We start from the raw sequence: 18,835 nt of genomic DNA, 5'->3' as shown, positions 1-18,835 counted from the left end.
TTGACTGGTCTGCCATGCAGGACCTTGTCAAAAGCCTTACTAAAATATGCTGCCCTCATCGACCCTCCTTGTTACCTCCTCAAAAAGTTCAATCAAGTTGGTCAGACATGACCTTCCCTTAACAAATCCATGCTGACTGTCCTTGATTACTCCGTGCCTTTCTAAGTGATGGTTTATCCTGTCCCTCAGAATTGATTCCAATAATTTGCCCACCACCGAGGTTAGACTGACTGGCCTGTGATTACTCGGTCTATCCCTCGCTCCCTTTTTAAACAACGGTACAATGTTAGCAGTCCTCCAATCCTCCGGCACCACGCCTGTATCCAGGGAGGTTTGGAAAATGATGGTCAGAGTCTCCGCTATTTCCTCCCTGGCTTCTTTTAACAGCCTGGGATACATTTCATCCGGGCCTGGTGATTTATCTACTTTCAAAGATGCTGATCCCTTTAATATTTCCTGGCCTTCAAAAGGGAACTGGATGAGTCGTTGAAAGTAAAAAATTTGCAGGGCTGTGGAGATAGGGCGGGGGAGTGGGACTAGCTGGACATAAGAACATAAGAACATAAGAAATTGGAGCAGGAGTAGGCCAATCGGCCCCTCGAGCCTGCTCCGCCATTCAATAAGATCATGGCTGATCTGATCCCAACCACAAATCTAAAGAACACAAGAAGTCGGAGCAGGACCCGGCCACATAGCCCCTGGGCCCTCTCCGCCACCCACAGGGCATTGACCGATCCGAACTCAGCTTCATGTCCAATTTCCTGCCCGCTCCCCATAACCCCTAATTCCCTTTACTTCTAGGAAACTGTCTATTTCTGTTTTAAATTTATCTAATGATGTAGCTTCCACAGCTTCCTGGGGCAGCAAATTCCACAGACCTACCACCCTCTGAGTGAAGAAGTTTCTCCTCATCTCAGTTTTGAAAGAGCAGCCCCTTATTCTAAGATTATGCCCCCTCGTTCTAGTTTCACCCATCTTTGGGAACATCCTTACTGCATCCACCCGATCAAGACCCTTCACAATCTTATATGTTTCAATAAGATCGCCTCTCATTCTTCTGAACTCCAATGAGTAGAGTCCCAATCTACTCAACCTCTCCTCATATGTCCGCCCCCTCATCCCCGGGATTAACCGAGTGAACCTTCTTTGTACTGCCTCGAGAGCAAGTATGTCTTTTCTTAAGTATGGAGACCAAAACTGTATGCAGTATTCCAGGTGCGGTCTCACCAATACCTTATATAACTGCAGCAATACCTCCTTGTTTTTATATTCTATCCCCCTAGCAATAAAAGCCAACATTCCGTTGGCTTTCTTGATCACCTGCTGCACCTGCATACCAACTTTTTGATTTCCTTGCACTGGGACCCCCAGATCCCTTTGTACTGCAGTACTTTCCAGTCTCTCGCCATTAAGAAAATAACTTGCTCTCTGATTTTTCCTGCCAAAGTGCATAACCTCACATTTTCCAATATTATATTGCATCTGCCAAATCTCCGCCCACTCACCCAGCCTGTCTATATCCCCTTGCAGGTTTTTTATGTCCTCCTCACTCTCTACTTTCCCTCCCATCTTTGTATCATCTGCAAATTTTGATATGTTGCACTCGGTCCCCTCCTCCAAATCGTTAATATAGATTGTAAAGAGTTGGGGACCCAGCACCGACCCCTGTGGAACACCACTGGTTACTGGTTGCCAGTCCGAAAATGAACCATTTATCCCAACTCTCTGCTTCCTGTTTGATAACCAATCCTCCACCCATGCCAGAATATTACCCCCAATCCCGTGATTTTTTATCTTAAGTAATAATCTTTTATGTGGCACCTTGTCGAATGCCTTCTGGAAGTCTAAATACACTACGTCCACTGGTTCCCCTTTATCCACCCTATACGTTATATCCTCGAAGAACTCAAGCAAATTTGTCAGACATGACTTCCCCTTCATAAAGCCATGCTGACTTTGTCCTATTAAATTATGCTTATCTAAATGTTCCGTTACTGTCTCCTTAATAATAGACTCCAAAATTTTACCCACCACAGATGTTAAGCTAACTGGCCTATAATTTCCAGCCTTCTGCCTACTACCCTTTTTAAATAACGGTGTTACATTAGCAGTTTTCCAATCTGCCGGGACCTCTCCTGAGTCCAGGGAATTTTGGAAAACTATCACCAAAGCATCCACAATCCCTACTGCCACTTCCCTCAAGACCCTAGGATGGAAGCCATCAGGTCCAGGGGATTTATCCGCCTTGAGTCCCATTATTTTACTGAGTACCATCTCTTGAGTGATTTTAATCGTATTTAGCTCCTCCCCCCCGAGAGTCCCCTGTTTGTCCAGTGTTGGGATATTCTTAGTGTCCTCTACTGTAAAGACTGAAACAAAATATTTGTTCAGCATTTTTGCCATCTCCATGTTTCCCACCATTAATTTCCCGGTCTCATCCTCTAAGGGACCTATGTTTGCCTATGAATGCTCTTGTTTCGAGCTGGCGTGGACTCGATGGGCCGAATGGCCTCCTTCCGAGCTGTATCCTTTCTCTGATTCTATCATCTTATTGAGTGGCAGAGCAGGCTCGAGGGGCCGTATGGCCTCCTCCTGCTCCTATTTCAGATGTTTCTTATGTAAGAGCTGTCCAATTAGTCCCACTCCCCTTCTCTTTCCCCGTAGCCCTGCAAATTTTTTCCCTTGAAGTATTTATCCAATTCCTATTTGAAAGTCACCATTGAATCTGCTTCCACCGCCCTTTCAGGCAACGCGTTCCAGATCAGAACAACTTGCTGCGTAAAAAAGTTATTCACCTTTGGTTCTTTCGCCGATCGCCTTAAATCTATGTCCTGTGGTTCTTGACCCTTCCGCCAATGGGAACAGTTTCTCTCTATTTGCTTTAAACCCTTCATGATTTTGAACATTTCCATCAAATCTCCTCCCAACCTTCTCTGCTCTAAGGAGAACAATCCCAGCTTCTCCAGTCTATCCGTGTAAGTAAAGTCCCTCATCCCTGGAATCATTCTAGTGAATCTCTTCTGCACCCTCTCTAAGGCCTTCACATCTTTCCTAAAGTGCGATGCCCAGAACTGGACACAATACTCCAGTTGTGGCCGAACCAGTGTTTTATAAAGGCTCATCATAACTTCCTTGCTTTTGTACTCTATGCCTCTATTTATAAAGCCCAGGATCCCGTATGCTTTTTTAACCACTTTCTCAACCTGCCCTGCCACCTACAACGATTTGTGCACATACACCCCCAGATCTCTCTGTTCCTGCACCCCCCCTTAAAATTGTACCCTTTAGTTTATATTGCCTCTCCTCATTCTTCCTACCAAAATGTATCACTTCACACTTCTCTGTGTTAAATTCCATCTGCCACGTGTCTGCCCATTTCACCGGTCTGTCTCTCTCCTCCTGAAGTCTGTTACTATCCTCCTCACTATTTACTACATTTCTGAGTTTCGTGTCATCAGTAACCTTTGAAATTATACCCTCTATACCCAAGTCCAGGTCATTAAAATATATCAAAACCAGCAGTGGTCCTAATACTGACCCCTGGGGAACACCACTGTAAACTTCCCTCCAGTCTGAGAAACAACCGTTCACCACTACTCTCTGCTTTCTGTCCCCGAGCCAATTTTGTATCCATGCAGCCGCTGTCCCTTTAATTCCACGGGCTTTAATTTTGCTAACCAGTCTATTACGTGATAATTATGTCTTTGAATGTCTCACAATTCAATAAACGTTAAGGAAGTTATATTTGTCGTGTGGTTCACAGAGAATTCGGTGTTAAAGGAAAGTTAACTGGCAGTTGATCTGAACACAGCCACACCGTAAGAAAGAGAAGCTTGAGAGAGAAATTGCACTGTCTGATAAATACAAAATATCGATGGATTTTCGGGGATTCCTTCATCATAAACCATTGGATATCACGGTTTCTGTTCTCCTCAGACTCCTTGTCTAAATTACAAATTTAAAATCTCTCCAGAGTAACAGAAACATAAACCAACATTCAGTTTATAAATACCACTTTCAATCCTTAATAGCCTCCTGTTTTGAGAGCTGTTTAATTACATTATTCCAGCTCAGCCTAATGCTGATTGGCATCTCGAGAAGGGTCACCTCGTGGGACAGAGCGAGGGCCTCCGTGGGAGCGGCCTAGTTGCCAGGATCTGAACTGCACACCAGGGCGGTGTCGGGCTGGGTCCCATCGTCGCACGGAGCTCCTAATCGCCCGGCCAGGCTGCTCGGTGGAGGTCCTGAATGGAGGACAAACTCTTCCCTGATTTGGAGGAAGCATCGTCCGTTAACTGCCCTGACTTATCTGCTGGTAACTACCCGATGAACGGCTGAAAACCAGCGAGGACTTGGCCACGGTGAGAACACGTCAGTGTTTGTCGATTCTGCAAGGTTTGTGGGAGGAATGGGCTTGATTGACCAAGAGGCATTCTCTTGTTTCATGTTTCCTTATGTTTGAGGAAGATCCAAGGGCTGAGGAGCAAAAATGAAGATTCACACCCACAAAAAAGAGAGAGAAATCACAGCCTCCTACTTGACCCTGAGATGAGCTTCTGACCCCATATCCTCTCCATCACCGAGACCGCCTACTTCCACCTCCGTAACATCGCCCGTCTCCGCCCCTGCCTCAGCTCATCTGCTGAAACCCTCATCCATGCCTTTGTTACCTCCAGACTCGACTATTCCAACGCTCTCCTCTCCGGCCTCCCATCTTCCACCCTCCCTAAACTTCAGCTCATCCAAAACTCTGCTGCCCCCCGTATCCTAACTCGCACCAAGTCCCGTTCACCCATCACCCGCTGTGCTCGCTGACCCACATTGGCTCCCGGTCCGGGAACGCCTCGATTTTAAAATTCTCATCCTTGTTTTCAAATCCCACAATGGCCCCTCGCCCCCCCTCCCGATCTCTGTAACCTCCTCCAGCCCCTACAACCCTCCGAGATCTCTGCGTTCCTCCAATTCTGGCCTCTTGCGCATCCCCCGATTTCTAATCGCTCCACCATTGGCTGTTTTAATTGAGGTGGCGGATAGACTACTAGAGCCTGGTCTTTAGGTGGTTCCAAGCCTTTATTCACAGAGATTCACCTCACACGCACCACACTCTAGATCAGCTCTCCTATAAAAAGAATACAAGAGAGTCCCCAATTGATACCCACCACCTGAATACAATTAACGCTAGTTCATATAAATCATACAATTACCATTGGCGGCCGTGCCTTCAGCTGCCTGGGCCCTAAGCTCTGGAATTCCCTCCCTAAACCTCTCCCACTCTCTCTCCTCCTTAAAACCTACCTCTTTGACCGAGCTTTTGGTCACCTGTCCTAATATCTCCTTATGTGGCTCGGTGTCAAATTTTGTTTGATAATCGCTCCTGTGAAGCTCCTTGGGACGTTTTACTACGTTAAAGGCGCTATATAAATGCAAGTTGTAGTAATCTGAATTTCTGTGCTCTGTTGTTGGGATGTTGCGGTAAGCCGGTGAATCTGGTGCTCAGACTGTACCCTGGAGGTCCAGCCTGGTGAATCTGGTGCTCAGACTGTACCCTGGAGGTCCAGCCCGGTGAATCTGGTGCACAGATTGTACCCTGGAGATCCAGCCCAGTGAATCTGGTGCACAGACTGTACCCTGGAGGTCCAGCCCGGTGAATCTGGTGCACAGACTGTACCCTGGAGGTCCAGCCCGGTGAATCTGGTGCTCAGATTGTACCCTGGAGGTCCAGCCCGGTGAATCTGGTGCACAGACTGTACCCTGGAGATCCAGCCCGGTGAATCTGGTGCTCAGACTATACCCTGGAGGTCCAGCCCGGTGAATCTGGTGCACAGACTGTACCCTGGAGATCCAGCCTGGTGAATCTGGTGCTCAGACTGTACCCTGGAGGTCCAGCCCGGTGAATCTGGTGCACAGACTGTACCCTGGAGGTCCAGCCCGGTGAATCTGGTGCACAGACTGTACCCTGGAGGTCCAGCCCGGTGAATCTGGTGCACAGACTGTACCCTGGAGGTCCAGCCCAGTGAATCTGGTGCACAGACTGTACCCTGGAGGTCCAGCCTGGTGAATCTGGTGCTCAGACTGTACCCTGGAGGTCCAGCCTGGTGAATTTGGTGCTCAGACTGTATCCTGGAGGTCCAGCCTGGTGAATCTGGTGCTCAGACTGTACCCTGGAGGTCCAGCCTGGTGAATCTGGTGCTCAGACTGTACCCTGGAGGTCCAGCCTGGTGAATTTGGTGCACAGACTGTACCCTGGAGGTCCAGCCTGGTGAATCTGGTGCTCAGATTGTACCCTGGAGATCCAGCCCAGTGAATCTGGTGCTCAGACTGTACCCTGGAGGTCCAGCCTGGTGAATCTGGTGCTCAGACTGTACCCTGGAGGTCCAGCCCGGTGAATCTGGTGCTCAGACTGTACCCTGGAGGTCCAGCCCGGTGAATCTGGTGGAGGTCCAGCCCGGTGAATCCGGTGGAGGTCCAGCCCAGCGATTCCTCCCTCAGCGTCTTCATCATTGGGAAATACCATCAGGGAGACGCCAAGCTGAGCCTCAGAGGTGGCGGGGGAAGCGGGGGGGGGGAATTTGGTCATCGAGTAGAACTCAGGATGCACTAAATTGGGGAGGGGCTGAGTGGGGGAGGAACACTGAATCGGGGAGGCACAGGAGGAGGCGGCAGTAAGAGGGACCAAACAGAACTCGCGAGGGACTGAGTGATGGGAGACACCATTCAGTAATCATTAAAAAAAGATAATAGGTCGGATTTTGCTGTGAGCAGCGAACGAACAACTCTAGATATCGATAGACTTGGACTTTCCCTGGACTTTTACACTGCAAGCTCCTCTCCCAGGCCTCCAATCCAGCCCTTTCTCCCCCTCTCCCCCTCTCTTCCTCTCCCGGCCCCCTCTCCCCCTTCCCTCACCCTCTTCCCCTCTCCCTCTCCCTCTCCCCCCCCCCCTCCCTCCCCCTCTCCCGGCCCCCTCTCCCACCCCCCACCTCCTCTCCCCCTTCCCCTCTCCCTCTCCTCCACTCTCCCCCTCCCTCTCCCACCCCCTCTCCCCCTTCCCTCACCCTCTTCCCCTCTCCCTCTCCTCCACTCACCCCCTCCCCCCTCCTCTCCCCCTTCCCTCACCCTCTTCCCCTCTCCCTCTCCCTCTTTCCCTCTCTCTCCCCCTCTCCCTCTCCCGACCCCCTCTCTTCCCCTCTCTCTCTCCCACCTCCCACCCCTCACCCGCCCCCTCTTCCCCTCTCCCTCTCTTCCGTCCTCCCTCACTCTCTCCCAGGCCCCTCCCGGCCATTTAACTGTACGATCACCGGAGGTTCGTCTACCAGACGCACGGTAGTAACGGTGAGGCCTGTCAGACTGATCGTTATTTTCAGACCAAAATCCGACCCAATTTTTGTCCCGTGGAGGACACTGGAGGTGAAATTGTCTTTGGGGCAACAGCAAATCGGCAGCTCCATTTACACCTGTCCGATTTTCTTTCTCGTTGATTTTGGGCGGGATATAAAACGGGCCGTAGATTCGCTGCTGCCTGAGAACCATCTCAACCCCACTGACGGGGCCTGGGAATTCCCCACGAGTTGGAAGCAGAATTCCCATCGCTCCTAGCGGACAATCGTTGAGTGACGTTGGAATAGAATCATAGAAAATTTACAGCACAGAAGGAGGCCATTCGGCCCATCGTGTCCGTGCCAGCCAAGAAAGAGCCACCCAGCCTAATCCCACTTTCCCGCACTTGGTCCGTAGCCCTGTGGGTTTCGGCTCTTCCGGTGCACATCCAGGTACTTTTTAAATGAGTTGAGGGTTTCTGCCTCTCCCACCCTCTCAGGCAGTGAGTTCCAGACCCCCACCACCCTCTGGGTGAAAAATTTCTCCTTAATTCCCCTCTAATCCTTCTACCAATCACTTTAAATCGATGCCCCCTGGTTATTGACCCCTCTGCTAAGGGAAATGGGTCCTTCCTATCCACTCTATCTCAGCCCCTCATAATTTTGAACACCTCAATTAAATCTCCCCTCAACCTCCTCTGTTCCAAGGAAAACAACCCCAGCCTATCCAATCTTTCCTCATAGCTAAAATTCTCCAGTCCTGGCAACATCCTCGTAAATCTCCTCTGTACCATCTCTAGTGCAATCACATCCTTCCTGTAATGTGGTGACCAGAACTGTACACAGTACTCAAGCTGTGGCCTAACCAGTGTTTTATATTCTATGTCTCGGCTAATAAAGGAAAGTATCCCGTTTGCCTTTTTAACCACCTTATCTACCTGTCCTGCTCCCTTCAGGGATCTGTGGACATGCACTCCAAGGTCCCTCACTTCCTCTACATCTCTCAGTATCCTCCCATTTATTGTGTATTCCCTTGCCTTGTTTGCTCTCCCCAAATGCATTACCTCACACTTCTCCGGATTGAATTCCATTTGTCACTTTTCTGCCCACCTGACCAGTCCATTGATATCTTCCTGCAGTCAACAGCTTTCCTCCTCACTATCAACCACACGGCCAATTTTTGTATCATCTGCAAACTTCTTAATCGTGCCCCCTACATTTAAGTCCAAATCATTAATATATATCACAAAAAGTAAGGGACCGAGTACTGAGCCCTGCGGAACCCCACTGGAAACAGCCTTCCAGTCACAAAAACACCCGTCGACCATTACCCTTTGCTTCCTGCCACTGAGCCAACTTTGGATCCAATTTGGCACTTTCCCTTGGATCCCATGGGCTTGTACTTTTTTGACCAAGATACTATTAATGATGTTCATCTATAAATTATAAAGGTAGCGAATTTTCTTTTTGCATTGTCTCTAAATCATCAGAGTTCACTGAAGCATTTGAAAACTAAATTAGTGCCGCATGGTGGAGAACAGATTATGCACGATATACTGCCACAGACGCTGGTAATTCTGTGACAACTGTGTCCTATTTCCAGGTTATTTTAACAGATTACGGAAAAATTTACCACAATATACTGAACACTTTAATGTGGGACCTTGTCAAAAGCCTTGCTAAAATCCATGTCGACTACATCAAACGCGTTACCCTCATCGATTTCCTTATCACCTCCTCGAAAAATTCAATCAAGTTAGTCAGACACGATCTTCCCTTAACAAATCCGTGCTGACTGTCCTTGATTACTCCGTGCCTTTCTAAATGACAGTTTATCCTGTCCCTCAGAATTGATTCCAATAATTTGCCCACCACCGAGGTTAGACTGACTGGCCTGTAATTACTCGGTCTATCCCTCGCTCCCTTTTTAAACAACGGTACAATGTTAGCAGTCCTCCAATCCTCCGGCACGACACCTGTATCCAGGGAGGATTGGAAAATGATGGTCAGAGCCTCCGCTATTTCCTCCCTGGCTTCTCTTAACAGCCTGGGATAAATTTCATCCGGGCCTGGTGATTTATCTACTTTTAAAGATGCTAATCCCCTTAATGCTTCCTCTCTCACTATGTTTATCCCATCCAATATTTCACACTCCTCCTCCTTAACTACAATCTCTGCATCGTCCCTCTCTTTTGTGAAGACAGACGCAAAGTATTCATTAAGAACCATTCCCACATCTTCCGCCTCCACACACAGGTTACCTTTTTGGTCTCTAATAGGCCCGACTCTTTCCTTAGTTATCCTTTTGCTCTTAATGTATTTATAAAACATCTTTAGGTTTTCTATGATTTTACCTGCTAATATTTTTTCGTGCCCTCTCTTTGTTTTCCTAATTTCCTTTTTAACTTCACCCCTGCACTTTTTATACTCATCTAAGCTTTCCGTAGTATTGAGTTCTCGGTGTCTATCATAGGCTTTCTTTTTCTGCCTTATCTTACCCTGAACGCTTCCTGATATCCAGGGGGGCTCTAGATTTGGCAGCCACTCCCTTTTTCTTTGTGGGAACATGGAAGTCGGAGGAAAAGAAAAGACTTGCATTTATATAGCGCCTTTCACAACCGCAGAATGTCCCAAAGTGCTTTACAGCCAATTAAGTACTTTCGAAGTGTAGTCACTGCTGTAATGTAGGAAACGCAACAAGAAATAGGAGCAGGAGTAGGCCATACGGCCCCTCGAGCCTGCTCCGCCATTCAATCAGATCATGGCTGATCTTTGACCTCAACTCCACTTTCCTGCCCGATCCCCATATCCCTTGATTCCCCTAGAGTCCAAAAATCTATCGATCTCAGCCTTGAATATACTCAATGACTGAGCATCCACAGCCCTCTGGGGTAGAGAATTCCAAAGATTCACAACCCTCTGAGTGAAGAAATTCCTCCTCATCTCAGTCCTAAATGGCCGACCCCTTATCCTGACTAAAAACAGTGACTAAAAACAGATTATCTGGTTATTTACATAAGATTCTAAGAGGGTTTGACAGGGTAGATGCTGAGAGGTTGTTTCCCCTAGAACTCGGGGTCATAGTCGTTGGTTGAGGGATAAATATTGGCCAGGACACCGGGGAGAACTCCCCCTGCTGTTCTTCGAAGTAATGGCCGTGGGATCTTTCACATCCACCAGAGAGGGCAGACGGGGCCTCGGTTTAACATCTCATCTGAAAGACGGCCCCTGCGACAGTGCGGCGCTCCCTCAGTACGGCACTGGGAGTGTCGGCCTGGACTATGTGCTCAAGTCTCCGGAGTGGGGGCTCGAACGCCCGGCCTTCTGCCGTTCAGCCTGTCTGGCCTCTCAGCTGGGAGGATTAAAGATGAAAGTGGAAAAGGGGAGGGAAGTGAAGAAGAGGATACACAAACTGGTAGGGTTTGAATCGATGACTTTGAGCCAATACAAACTCTGTGAGATCAGCACCTGGAATGGCGACATGCATTTCACGGGTCAATATCCCACATCACTAAAGACCAGCCCCTGATGCCTTTAATGTGCTGCAAACACACATTCCATCTGCCGGGATTATTGGATCAGATAGATGATTATGCTGATGAGATTCAGTTCACTGTCACCAGCTCCCTGGGTGTGAAATTACAGGCTCGCACTAATCAGCAGCTCTGTGAGCTCATTGGGGATTAACCGTGACCTCAACACCTCAAACCGCTCAATAACAAATAAAATATTAAACTAACCCCTCACAATGGCACCGAAAGCATCGCAGTGGAAGGCTGACCTTCTCCCAAGGCTTCTCTGCACTAATAACACTGTTATATTGGGTTAGACACAATGAGAGCTAAAACCTGCTCTCTTCAAGCTCACAGCTGGATTTTATCCGACCTGCCTCTCTGCAATTCCCTGAATTCTTTCTTGTGGTGTCGCTGGGTTCCCAAACTTGACGTCACCCAGAAAATGCCAATATTGTTGTTTCCCTGTTGGCGTACAAATCGTTTCCATCTCCATAGAAAACCAAAGATATCCCAGCACACACTGCATCAAAAACATCCACCTGGCCCTCGCTCTGCGGCAAGTGATTTACGTGACTTCTGAAAATCCATTTCTAAAATCCATCGCGTCCCTGTTATTTGTACACTGCGATTAACTCGCATAACAGGCTGACTTGGTCATCCCGTTGGAGGGGTGGAGAGGCATCTCCGAGGAGGGGCACGGGGGGGAGGGGAGAGGGGCGGGGTTCACGGCGGTGGCGGGGGGGATGGGAGGCGAGGGGGTCGGGGTGGTCACGGAGGGGGGGTGGGGTTTTGGGGGCGGGAAGACTCTCGACCCCATATTGAGGCCGTTATTGACCAGTTAACACCGGGCGAAGGGGAGTGAAAATCGAGCCCAAAGTTTCAAACTCTGTTTTGGTTTGGGGTTTGATGGGATTCAGTCGATCGTTCCCATCCTGAGATCCAGTACATTCACCAAGAACGGTTTACACAAAGAACTGAGTGGGCCTTGAGCTGGATTTGGCCAGAGGCGGTTTTGATAGGTTGGTGTTTCCCTGAACCTACGAATTTTACAATAAGACTGTGGTCTTGTTTCCTTTCTTGCAGCTTTGCTCAACGGGAGACGTTTGGTGGAAATATTAGAATCACTTTTACAGATATTGAGACAGGAATGAGAATGTGTCACTGGAACCAATTGAAATCTCCTCTTGGTTTCAGTCAGGGTTGATGGTAAAGAATTTAAACAGCTGGCAATGGAATTCAACATAAACTGGTGACAAAGACCCAGATACAATTAATATAGAGTCTGAACAGACAGAGAGACTCACCTACGACAATGGGCAACACTTTCATCGCTTTGCGTTCTCGCCCATTGATCTTCTGTCGTTTCTTCCTGCGTGCCGGGCGAGACTGAACGTACTTGACTTCTGAAAAAGTCACGGTCTGTATGGAGCTGCTCACGCAGGGCTTCGAGAAATCGCAGTCAGACGTGGGAAAGAGGTGCAGCTCCTCGAGCTTGATGTCCGTCGGGCTGCATTCTCTCAGCGGGGGGGGGCTGTGCGACATCGCGGGGCTCCCGTTAATCTTCCTGAACCCGTGCAAGTTGTGCCTCAGCTTGCGTTTCCGCGCCTCTTCCCACCGTTTGAGGCCCCGGAACATTCCGCAGTACAAGAGCAGCATAATTGGGCAGGGGAGGAGGAAGGAGCAGACGGAGGAGTAAATGATGTAGCTGTCGTCCTCTAACTGACACACAGTCAGATCTCTGTCTGGAACGTTGTTCAGGCCGAAGACGATTGGTGAAGCAACAGCAAACGCAAAGATCCAAGTCATCGATATCAGCACAATCTGTCGGCGATCGACGTGCTTTCTGTTATAATTCAGTGGGATGGACACAGCGATAAACCTGAACGAGAGACAAGAAACAGTCCAGCTGGGTCAATCTGGGTTGTTACTGTTACTCAGTAAAGTACAACAGGCCTGAAAGGACCAGGAATTACCGGTGCTGATATTCGTGGAATGAAGCATTCCTCTATGTTATTATAATTTAAAACAGGTTAACACCTCCACTAAAATAGTGCTATACCATATGAAAGGTTTAACTTAAGTGGAACTGAGCAACAGGTGGGACGTATTACAGCAGATAAGACTAGAGGTTGCAAAAATAGTAAAAAGACAGCACTAAAGGGCTTTGTATCTGAATGCGTGTAGCATTCGTAACAAAATGGATGAATTGGCAGCTCAAATAAAAATAAATATGTACGATCTGAGAGCAATTAGAGAGACACGGCTGGAACCTGAATATTCAAGGGGACTGGACATTTCGGACGGACAGGAAGCTGGGAGAAGGTGGAGGGGTCGCTCTGTTGATTAAGGATGACATGAGTATAATAGAGAGAAATGACCTTAGTTCCAAAGACCAAGATGTAGAATCAGTTTGGGTAGAGATAAGAAATAGTAAAGGCAAGAAGTCACTTGTGGGAGTAGTTTATAGGCCCCCTAACAGTAACCACACTGTAGGACAGGGTTTACAGGAAGAAATAATGGGGGCTTGTGAGACAGGAACAGCGATAATCATGGGTGATTTTAATCTCCATATAGATTGGAAGAATCTGATTGGCAAAGGTAGCCTGGAAGACGAGTTCACAGAGTGCTTTCGGGACAGTTTCTTCGAGCAGCACGTTCTAGAGCCAACCAGAGAGCAGGATATTCTAGATCTGGTCATGTGTAATGAGACGGGATTAATTAATGACCTCATTGTAAAGGAGCCTCTAGGTAGCAGTGATCACAATATGATTGAATTTCGCATTCAGTTTGAGGGAGAGAAGAGTAAGTCTAAGACTAGTGTTTTAAACTTAAATAAGGGCAATTATGAGGGCATGAAGACAGAGCTGGTTAAAGTGAACTGGGAACTTAGGTTAAGGGATAGGTCAGTAGAGATGCAGTGGCAGACATTTAATGAGATATTTCATAACATTAGAACATAAGAAATAGGAGCAGGAGTAGGCCAATCGGCCCCTCGAGCCTGCTCCGCCATTCAATAAGATCATGGCTGATCTGATCCTAACCTCAAATCTAAATTCATGTCCAATTTCCTGCCCGCTCCCCGTAACCCCTAATTCCCTTTACTTCTAGGAAACTGTCTATTTCTGTTTTAAATTTATCTAATGATGTAGCTTCCACAGCTTCCTGGGGCAGCAAATTCCACAGACCTACCACCCTCTGAGTGAAGAAGTTTCTCCTCATCTCAGTTTTGAAAGAGCAGCCCCTTATTCGAAGATTATGCCCCCTCGTTCTAGTTTCACCCATCCTTGGGAACATCCTTACTGCATCCACCCGATCAAGCCCCTTCACAATCTTATATGTTTCAATAAGATCGCCTCTCATTCTTCTGAACTCCAATGAGTAGAGTCCCAATCTACTCAACCTCTCCTCATATGTCCGCCCCCTCATCCTCGGGATTAACCGAGTGAACCTTCTTTGTACTGCCTCGAGAGCAAGTATGTCTTTTCTTAAGTATGGAGACCAAAACTGTATGCAGTATTCCAGGTGCAGTCTCAGCAAAGATACATTCCAGTGAGAAAGAAAGACTCCAGGGGAAGGACGTACCATCGGTGGCTAACTAAGGAAGTTAAAGATAGAATCAAATTGAAAGAAAAAGCATACAATTCCGCAAAGATTAGTGGCAGGTCAGAAGATTGGACAGAATATAAAAAAACAGCAAAGAATGACTAAAAGAGTAATAAGGAGAGAGAAATTAGAGTACGAGAGAAAGCTAGCTAGAAATATAAAAACAGATAGTAAGAGTTTCTGCAGGTATTAAAAAGGAAAAGAGTAAGTAAAGTGAGTGTTGGTCCTCTAGAGAGAGAGTCTGGGGAATTAATAATGGAGAATAAGGAAATGGCGGATGAATTGAACAGATATTTTGCGTCCATCTTCACTGTAAAGGATACAAATAACATGCCAGAAATAATTGTGAATCAAGAGGTGAAAGGGAGGGAGGAACTTAAAACATTTACAATCACCAGGGAAAGGGTTCTGAAAAAAATATTACAACTAAAAGCTGACAAGTCCCCAGGTCCTGACGGACTTTATCCTAGGGTCTTAAAAGAAGTGGCTGCAGAGATAGTAGATGCATTGGTATTAATTTTCCAAAATTCCCTCGATTCTGGAAGGGTCCCATCAGATTGGAAAATAGCGAATGTATCTCCTCTATTCAAGAAAGGAGGGAGACAGAAAGCAGGAAACTACAGGCCAGTTAGCTGAACATCTGTCATAGGGAAAATGCTAGAATCTATTATTAAGGAGGTTATAGCAGGGCACTTAGAAAATCTCAATGCAATCAGACGGAGTCAACACGGCTTTATGAAAGGGAAATCGTGTTTGACTAATTTATTAGAGTTCTTTGAGAAAGTAACAAGCAACATGGATAAAGGGGATCCTGTGGGTGTGGTGTACTTGGATTTCCAGAAGGCTTTTGACAAGGTGCCACAGAGAAACATAGAAAATAGGAGCAGGAGTAGGCCATTCGGCCCTTCGAGCCTGCTCCGCCATTCAAAATGATCATGGCTGATCCTCTATCTCAATACCATATTCCCGCTCTCTCCCCATACCCCTTGATGCCTTTTGTGTTCAGAAATCTATCGAGCTCCATCTTAAATATATTCAGTGACTTGGCCTCCACAGCCTTCTGTGGTAGAGAAATCCACAGGTTCACCACCCTTTGAGTGAAGAAATTTCTCCTCATCTCAGTCCTAAATGTCCTACCCCGTATCCTGAGACTGTGACCCCTCGTTCTGGACACCCCAGCCAGGGGAAACATCCTCCCTGCATCCAGTCTGTCTAGCCCTGTCAGAATTTTATACGTTTCAATGAGATCCCCTCTCATTCTTCTAAACTCGAGTGAATACAGGCCGAGTCGACCCAATCTCTCCTCATACAACAGTCCTGCCATCCCAGGAATCAGTCTGGTGAACCTTCGCTGCACTCCCTCTATGGCAAGTATATCCTTTCTTAGATAAAGAGACCAAAACTGCACTCAATACTCCAGGTGCGGTCTCACCAAGGCCCTGTATAACTGCAGTAAGACATCCCTGCTCCTGTACTCAAATCCTCTTGCAATGAAGGCCAACATACCATTCGCCTTCCTAACTGCTTGCTGCACCTGCATGTTTGCTTTCAGTGACTGGTGTACAAGGACACCCAGGTCCCTTTTTACACTAACATTTCCCAATCTATCACCATTTAAATAATACTCTGCCTTCTGTTTTTCCTTCCGAAGTGGGTAACTTCACATTTATCCACATTATACTGCATCTGCCATGTATTTGCCCACTCACTCAACTTGTCTAAATCACCTTGAAGCCTCTTTGCATCCTCCTCACAACTCACAATCCCACCTAGTTTTGTGTCGTCAGCAAACTTGGAAATATTACATTTGGTTCCCTCATCCAAATCATTGATATATATTGTGAATAGCTGGGGCCCAAGCACTGATCCCTGCGGTACCCCACTAGTCACTGCCTGCCACACCAAAAAAGACCTGTTTATTCCTACTTTCTGTCTCCTGTCTGTCAACCAATTCTCAATCCATGCCAGTATATTCCCCCCAATCCCATGTGCTTTAATTTTGCACACTAACCTCTTATGTGGGACTTTATCAAAGGCCTTCTGAAAATCCAAATACACCACATCCACTGGTTCTCCCTTATCTATTCTACCAGTTACATCCTCAAAAAACTCCAGTAGGTTTGTCAAACATGATTTCCCTTTCATAAATCCATGTTGACTTTGTCTAATCCCGTTGATATTTTCTAAGTGTCCTGGTGTCACATCCTTTATAATAGACTCTAGCATTTTCCCTCCCACTAATGTTAGGCTAACTGGTCTGAAATTCCCTGTTTTTTGACAGTAAAAGGGAATACGCAGTAAACGGGAATATATTGAGAGGGGTAGAGGAAGTGAGAGACCTTGGAGTGCACGTGCACAGGTCCCTGAAGGTGGCAGTACAGGTAGATAAGGTTGTGAAGAAGGCATACGGAATGCTCTCCGTTATTAGCCGAGGTATGGAATACAAAAGCAGGGATGTAATGATGGAACTGTATAAAACGCTGGTGAGGCCACAGCTGGAGTATTGTGCGCAGTTCTGGTCACCACATTACAGGAAGGACGTAATTGCTCTGGAGAGAGTGCAGAAAAGATTTACAAGAATGTTGCCAGGGCTTGAAAATTGCAGCTACGAGGAGAGATTGGATAGGCTGGGGTTGTTTTCCTTAGAGCAGAGGAGGCTGAGGGGAGACTTGATTGAGGTGTGCAAAATTATGAGGGGCCCAGATAGAGTAGACAGGAAGTACCTGTTTCCCCTAGCGGAGAGTTCAAGAACTAGAGGACATAGATTTAAGCTGATTGGTGGAAGGATTAGAGGGGACATGAGGAAAAACTTTTTTACCCAGAGGGTGGTGGGAGTCTGGAATTCGCTGCCCAAGTTGGAGGTAGAGGCAGGGACCCTCAACTCTTTTAAAAAGTACCTGGACCTGCACCTAAAGTGCTGTAAGCTGCAGGGCTACGGACCGGGTGCTGGAAGGTGGGATTAGAATGGGCACCAGGTTGTTCTTCGAGCCGGCACGGATATGATGGGCCGAACAGCCCCCTTCTGTGCTGTATCTTTTCTATGGTTCTATGGTTTTCTCTCCCTCCTTTTTTAAATAGTGGGGTTACATTTGCCACCCTCCAATCTGCAGGAACTGTTCCATAATCTATAGAATTTTGGAAGATGACAACTAATGCATCCACTATTTCCATGGCTACCTCTTTCAGTATTCTGGGATTTATCGGCTTTCAGTCCCATTAATTTCTCCAGCACTATTTTTTTACTAATACTAATTTCCTTTAATTCCTCCTTCTCACTCGTCCCTTGGTTCCCTCGCATTTCTGGGAAGTTATTTGTGTCCTCTTCCGTGAAGACAGAACCAAAGTATTTGTTTAATTGCTCTGCCATTTCCTTGTTCCCCATTATAAAGGCTACTACACAAAATAAGAGCTCATGGTGTAGGGGGTAACATATTATCATGGATAAAGGATTGGTTAGCTAACAGGAAACAGAGAGTAGGCATAAATGGGTCATTTTCAGGTTGGCAAGATGTAACAAGTGGAGTTCCACAGGGCTCAGTGCTTGGGCCTCAACTATTTACAATCTATATCAATGACTTGGATGAAGGGGCCGAATGTCTGGTTGCTAAATTTGCTGATGACACAAAGGTGGGTAGGAATTAAGTTGTGAAGAGGACATAAGGAGTCTGCAAAGGGATATAGATAGGTTAAGTGAGTGGGCAAAAATTTGGCCGATGGAGAATAATGTGGGAAAATGTGAACTTGTCCACTTTGGCAGGAGGAATAGAAAAGCAGAATATTATTTAAATGGAGAGAGATTGCAGAACTCTGAGGTACAGAGGGATCTGGGTGTCCTAGTACATGAATCACAAAAAGTTAGTATGCAGGTACAGCAAGTGATTAGGAAGGCAAATGGAACGTTGTCATTTATTGCAAGAGGAATGGAATATAAAAGTAGAGATGTTTTGCTCCAGTTGTACAGGGCATTGGTGAGACCACATCTGGAATACTGTGTGCAGTTTTGGTCTCCTTATTTAAGAAAGGACATAATTGCTTTGGAGGCGGTTCAGAGAAGGTTCACTCGACTGATTCCTGGGATGAGGGAGTTATCTTATGAGGAAAGGTTGGACAAGTTGGGCCTGTATACACTGGAGTTTAGAAGAATGAGAGGTGATCTTATTGAAACAGATAAGATCCTGAGGGGACTAGAAGGGGTAGATGCTGAGAGGATGTTTCCCCTTGTGGGAGAGACTAGAACTCGGGGTCACAGTTTAAAAATAAGGGGTCTCCCATTTAAGACGGAGATGAGGAGAAATTTTTTCTCTCGGAGGGTCGTGAGTCTGTGGAACTCCCTCCCCCAGAGAGCGGTGGAGGCAGGGTCATTGAATATTTTTAAGGCTGAGTTAGAGAGATTCCTGATTA

At 46.9% G+C, this 18,835-nt stretch overlaps 1 protein-coding gene across 1 annotated transcript in view; it reads right to left on the bottom strand.

Moving 5' to 3' along the window:
- LOC137327799 (D(4) dopamine receptor-like) overlaps positions 1-18,835 on the bottom strand; it is a 61,846-nt gene that overhangs the window by 34,922 nt on the left and 8,089 nt on the right. The window contains exon 2 of the mRNA XM_067993606.1: positions 12,136-12,710. Coding sequence (XP_067849707.1) covers positions 12,136-12,710 — 575 coding nt within the window. The remainder of the gene's footprint in view (positions 1-12,135; positions 12,711-18,835) is intronic.

Source organism: Heptranchias perlo, chromosome 12, assembly GCF_035084215.1.
Source record: "Heptranchias perlo isolate sHepPer1 chromosome 12, sHepPer1.hap1, whole genome shotgun sequence".
Taxonomy (NCBI): Eukaryota; Metazoa; Chordata; class Chondrichthyes; order Hexanchiformes; family Hexanchidae; genus Heptranchias; species Heptranchias perlo.
The sequence above is the reverse complement of the archived record's forward strand: the minus strand, read 5'-3'. Positions and strand labels throughout refer to the sequence as shown.